Source organism: Eptatretus burgeri, chromosome 15 (assembly GCF_056783735.1).
Source record: "Eptatretus burgeri isolate ZD-2024b chromosome 15, Ebu_testis_v1, whole genome shotgun sequence".
Lineage (NCBI taxonomy): Eukaryota > Metazoa > Chordata > Myxini > Myxiniformes > Myxinidae > Eptatretus > Eptatretus burgeri.
In genome coordinates, this window is record NC_140975.1 from 22,067,522 (window position 1) to 22,073,896 (window position 6,375).

Sequence of the window (6,375 nt, forward strand, 5' to 3'; positions counted from 1 at the left end):
GTCTTGCTTATTGATTTCTCATTGTGGCCAGTTTACTATTCCACAGCTTTGTTGGAACACTGGTACTGCGACATGGCTTACTGCTTTGATTGTGTTTTTTGGGGAGAGATACGTTGTCAGGATCAGCTTCGTTCAATCTCGGTATTCTTTGGCGATTGTTTTGAACATTTTTTGTGACATATTTGGTGACCCTCTTCCACTCCGAGGTATTTGTATGATGCTTCGTTTTCTAACTGCTGTATTGTTGTTTCAAGATCAATTTTTATGTTGTCTGTTTTGGTTGGTTTACCTTTTACAAATGTGTGTGTGTGTGTGTGTGTGTGTGTGTGTCATGTTTTATGTGGAGTTCTACTGGAACATCTGATGTGGAATGTAACACACCAAAATGATTGTCATGATCTCCTGAGTTGATTAGGCCAATTAACTACAAAGACCCCCGAAGAATTCCCATCATATTGATGTTAAGCCGGTTGTGCCGTTTGCTTGATGCAGCCATTTAATTTTTAACATGGCACAGAATATTTCACAAACTCATTGCCTCGAAGCCAACCTAGTTCCATGGACGGATTGGGATATTCTTCCTTCGTATATAAACCACAAGGCTGTGGGGTAGCATCTTTGGCCGAGTGCGTGGCTGTGCCAATGATGCAATGCCCTCTGCTGGTTAGGGGAGGAATTTGGATTTTTTTTCTGGGTGCCGGCGAGAGCTCGCCTACTCTTCGTGAAAGACATCATGAGATCTTCATCGTCCACCCACGAACGCTGGCAGGTGGGTTGTCCGGTTTAACGTCCATCCGAGGGATGGCACACACGTTGATTCATCACCCTTCCTGTGAAACACCAGGATGACAGTTTATAGCTGGGTCAGGATTCGAACCCAGGCGAGACAGTTCAGCTCGGCAAGTGTACGTATGTACCTCTTGGTCAAAGCCATCCTGTCAGCCTGGGTTGAGCTCTGATTGTGTGGGAGTGGGATTGTCTCAATTATTAGGATCCCACGTGGTTTAACTGCTGAAGCTGCTGTACATATGAGATTGGATACATGGTGAACACTCAACCACGGGTCGCATCATTAAAAGGTGAGAAAACATTGGCCATAAGCGTGTTAGTTGGGTCATAATACCACCTGACCCACAACAAATTGCAACAAAAGGTTTTTCAGTGGTTTTCATTCCTGCTGGATATACTGATCAACAGAAAAAAAGTCTACCAAAATCTGACATCCGGAAATGGGTTAAAAAGGTCATTTTCAAGATGAGCACCACCGGGCTTTGAAATAACTAAAACAGCTATAACTTCTTCAATAATTGTGATAAAAACATAATTGTTGGTTCTGGTCCATGGTTTTAATGGATCAGCAATCCACTGGTGTCAATAAAATTTAGATCTGATCAGTATGTAACATGACATCCAAGATGGCGGCAAAATTCATGAGTGCAAAAATCAATAAATTTTCCATCTGAACCAAAATCACTGAACACCTGGTGCCACTGAAACATTTATTTGTGAACATTACATAATGGCAGTTTAGGTTACAATTTCAGTCCTCATCACTGTCCTCTAGTTCCTCAGAGGCTTGATTTAGTGGATTGTCACAAAATGGCACTTGGCATGATCCACATGCAGACATACACGGAAGCCCATTCTTTCTGCAGCTGCAACGGGCTGTGTCACAAGCTGTGGTGCAGTTGCAGTGTATCATCTTCAGAAGAGTGTCTGGTGCAGCATTTATGGCAGTCATGATAGGTACAAATCGATTGTCTTCAAGTCCCCAGCCCCAGTCCAGAGGATCGAGGTCACACTCCATCCCCATCCAAACCATGACCTGGTAGTACACTCAGAGGCAATGAAACTTGGTGGCAGATTCCGTTGGGGGAAGACGTTCAGGTGTAACGAAAGACATAGCAGCAGCGACCTTCTTTGTGAATATCTTGTAACGCATGGCTACCAGAGAACTTGTGCTCTCCCCACCAAATATAACGGCCATCGCTTGGCTGCCAAGTTTCTTTATTTCAGCGTGGCTGACGCCTCTCGAAGTGAATGTATCTGCACACAACTGGAGGCCTTGATCATCTTCCACGAGTTTCTGAAAGACTGATTTTTTTCCCAATGCCATACACACGAGATTTTGAATCATCCTGTGAAAGGGTGCAGGAATAATAGTTGAGTGCACAACTTATTCCCAAGAAGATGCTTCATCCGATTGATGTCATATACTTTCAGATTGCTTCTTGACTGGTTGGCTGATCCAAAATATAGTGGTTTTCCATCTGGTATACAGTAATAGAGCAAAAGCATCAACAAATCTGTGTCCTCTCCGATTAGTGTGGTGGAATGCAGAATTGTGCTGTTTACGGCTGTCTTGGCAATGTCCACATCAGCATCCCCTTCTGCCTGAATAACTGTGCAGCCCACTTTCTTCAGCTGATTCAGCTATTAAGGTGATCAGCTGTTGCTTGTTACTGCCAACAGATAGGAATTCATCTCTCTTTCCGTCAAATTCAGTTTCTCCGGTGAAGTTCACAGTCGGATCGCTGTTGGCTTGTCCCCGTCTCTGCTGAGTGTTATCCTTTATCGAAGGGCCTGCACCATAGCCATCAAAGACAACAGTTGCTGTCCCATAGTGTTTTGTTGTGAAGTCCGCATATGCTCTGGCTATTTTGCCATATGTATCTCCCTTCTTCCACTTGAGCTTGTGCAGCAAGGATCCACGATCAAGAACATAGCTTTCAGTCTTAAGGTGTGCTGAAGGTGTGGTGTCAGGTACTCCTTCACATGCCAGTGCCTTGGTACAGTGGTCATTGACGGCCTGAGCGGGTTGAATTTTGTCGGCCTTCCTCAAGATCTTGTTGTCCTCAAAGAGGGATGGAGGGTATGGACTGAGCTCAAAACTCATCACGTCCTCAAGTGACAAATCACCTATCTGGGATACCACCAGGAATTACTGGAATAGCACACTGGAGTCGATGGTTCTGTGAGGAGCAACCCGGAGAGCATTAGAATTTCCCAGGGTCTTTGCTTTCTCTGTCCTCTTGATGGAGAAGGAAAACACAGGTTGTCCAATCATTCTCTCAATGATTTTGTTCCCAATAGCTTCATATTCAGGCACGTTGATGTCTTCGCTTGCCACAATACCATTTATGATATTTCTCAATGTAGGACCAGAGGAGAAAGGTGAAAATGCATTCAGCTTTGTGCTTATATTCGAGAGGTCAAACACATGTCTTTCCATTCTGGCACCAGTTGCTTCTTTATGCTGTTCGCGTGTTGCGTATGTGAGATCATTGAAGTCCTGCATGGTGACGTTGACCTCGGATGTTATGGGGGCTGACATTGTCCACAATGCTAGGCGTTCCTCTGTCATCTTACTGCCATGAGTCAAGCCACGGGTGCTCTTTTGTAATCTCATGAGTGTTTGTTCGATGACTAGATCACAGCTGAGGCCTGCCCAAAACTGGTTTGTTCGCCGGATCACATGGAAGCCATTTTGAAACTTCTCATACACATCTGGGTGTTTGCTCTCCAGTTCACTCATTTATTGAACGTAGAGATAAGCGGACTTCTGGTAGTTGTAGTGTCCAGCTGCTGCAAATATTGGCAAGGCATCAGCAACAGCTTGCAAGTGATCCTTCCAAGACCCAGTGCGATCTGCCTTGATCATTGCCCGAGCAGTATGGAGCATTTTCTGATAACCCAGCCACAGCTTACTCGTTTTGGATTGTGCAGCAAGTTCAGATTTCTTTTTTTCAAGTTCATCAGTGATCTTCACAATTGCAGATTATTCTTCAAGAAATTTCAAGAGAGATGTACTTGGAGCATGAACTCAGGATTTTCCTCCACTACAGATGCCGCAATAATTCGATAAATGTTTGATAAATGTTGGGTGATTGCCTAACAGAGATTTGATTATATAGAGACAATTTATTGATTTTACACCCTTCATTTTTTGCCGCCATCTTGGATTTCAGGTTAAATACTGATCAGATCTAAATATTATTGACACGGAGGAATGCTGATCCATTAAAACCATGGACCAGAACCAACAATTATGTTTTTATCACGATTATTGAAGAAGTTAGAGCTGTTTTAGTTATTTCAAAGCCCCGTGGCGGCCATCTTGAAAATGACTGTTTTAACCCATTTCCGGATGTCAGATTTTGGTACTTTTTTTTTCTATTGATCAGTATATCCAGTGGGAATGCAAACCACTGAAAAACCTTTTGTTGCAATTTGTTGTGGGTCAGGTGGTTGTTTGTCATAAATTGACCCGACTATGTGTACACACAACACAACACACGTGAATTGGAGAGGAAATAATAAATTCAGCTCTAACGCCAGTTTGTTCACAAATTACGTCCGCTGAAGACACAACATCAAGAAGACATGGACAGAAATACCGGATTGCCACATCTACTCATGTAAATAAACCTACTAAAATGTGACCTCATTTACGGACGTTTTATCAGTAGTACGCACCCTTTTCACCTATCGGCGGTGGATGCGCACGGGAGGATGAGTACGTACGTAATAAATAGAGGAGCCGTTTTCAACGATGGGCGGTGTATGTATGCGCATTGACGATTCCTTGAGACACGATTCGGCGTATTTTTTTTTTCACTGTAACTTTAATTTCTACCCAAATATTGTCCGCAGCCTATGTGTTTTTTTTTTTTCTGTGAAGTCTTATGAGTGAAACCTCATTCGATAAGAGATAAAAATTACATAAAGATTGTTAGGCGGTGTATGATACCAACAAAAAAGGGATAAAATTTAAATGAAAAGTGTCCCAAGTCTGGTTTCTGCCACACATTCACTATTTCGTTGGTAAATTCGCAAACAAATCATAAAATATCCGCTGCGCATTTTTTCATTATATTCCATCGAATATGTTTTCAAACGACGATAGAATTGCGAGGAAAAAAAAAAAGCACGAAATAAATAAATGCCATAAAGCACTTAAATTAAACTCACTGTTGTGCGTTTTAATATTTGCTTGAAGAGAAGATAAAACAGGCATAAGAGGGGGAACCAATGGTGGAATAAGGATGTTTCGATGACGAGAGGAAAATAAAAATAAAAAAATAAAAAAGGGATTCCGCCAGAGGCTGCTCGGGCCGGGTTGGGATTAGAGTGTCCGTGACGATCGACGAATGGTCTCCGTTTCAAGCTTAAACTGTTCTTTACCTTCGTTTTGTTACCTCACCTCGGTGGCCAAAATTACCGACAGAATGTCTGAGGAGAAAGGTAATCGTTTCGGGCCGTGATTGCCTCGATTTGTCCTCAAAGAGGCCCGTACTGTGTGGGGGGTGGTGGGGGCATGTGTGACAACCATCAAAACGGAGAGCCTATCGTCACTGTTGTGAAGGATCAGTTTAAACCCCCTGCGCCCTCACGTCGCACCGTTTGGAATGGAACTTCACGCCAAGTAACCGATATCATGAAAATGGATGAATATATTTGTTGTTATCTCGCTCAAAACGATTCAACAAGTTCGTCGTTTAATGCTGTCGCCAAAATGATGACCTCGGGAGTGTAAGTTTAAGTTTGCTGTGTTGATTTCAATTAATATTACCGTTACTACTACACAAGTAGGGTTGTATTACTCGATAACAACTGAACCTGGGGGTGAAACGTGCAGTAACTACTAAGGCAGGACAACGGGGAAAAACACTGAATCAAAAGGGGGAGCGGTTATTTACAAAGTGCTCTGGGAAAAGGGTAGACAAGACGCTCAATAAATGGTACATATCTTATTCTTGAATATACATATACACTGATGAGCCAAAACATGATGACCACCTGCCAAATATGCTGGTGGTTCTCCGTGTGCCGCCAAAACAGCGCCGACCCGCCGAGGCATGGACTCTACAAGACCCCTGAAGGTGTCCTGTGGTATCTGGCACCAAAACATGAGCAGCAGATCCTTCAAGTCCTGTAAATTGCGAGGTGGAGCCGCGGTGGATCGGACTTGTCTGTCCAGCACATCCCACAGATGCTCAATCAGATTGAGATCTGGAGAATTTGGAGGCCAGGGCAACACCGTGAACACTTCATCATGTTCCTCAAACCATTCCCGAACAATGTGTGCAGTGTAGCAGGGCGCAATATCCTGCTGAAAGAGGCCACTGCCATCAGGGAATACCATTGCCATGAAGGGGTGTACCTGGTCTGCAACGATGTTTAGGTAGGTGACGCGTGTCAAATTGATATCCACATGAATGGCCGGATCCAGGGTTTCCCAGCAGAACATTGCCCAACGCATCACACTCCCTCCACCGGCTTGTCGTCTTCCCACAGTGCATCCTGGTGCCATCAGTTCCCCAGGTAAACGGCGCACACGTACACGGCCATCCACGTGATCTAAAAGAAAACGGG

General features: G+C 43.8%; 1 protein-coding gene across 7 annotated transcripts in view; it reads left to right on the plus strand.

Moving 5' to 3' along the window:
• Nucleotides 1-5,062: 5,062 nt before the first annotated feature.
• The window catches only part of SIRT2 (sirtuin 2), a 114,529-nt gene continuing 113,216 nt past the window's right edge, over nucleotides 5,063-6,375 (plus strand). For all 7 annotated transcript variants that reach the window (XM_085856935.1, XM_085856937.1, XM_085856939.1 and 4 more), the window contains exon 1: nucleotides 5,063-5,244. Coding sequence is in view for 2 of the 7 variants with exons in the window: in XM_085856933.1 (XP_085713059.1) it covers nucleotides 5,151-5,244 (94 nt within the window). In the remaining 5 variants the exon portion in view is untranslated. The remainder of the gene's footprint in view (nucleotides 5,245-6,375) is intronic.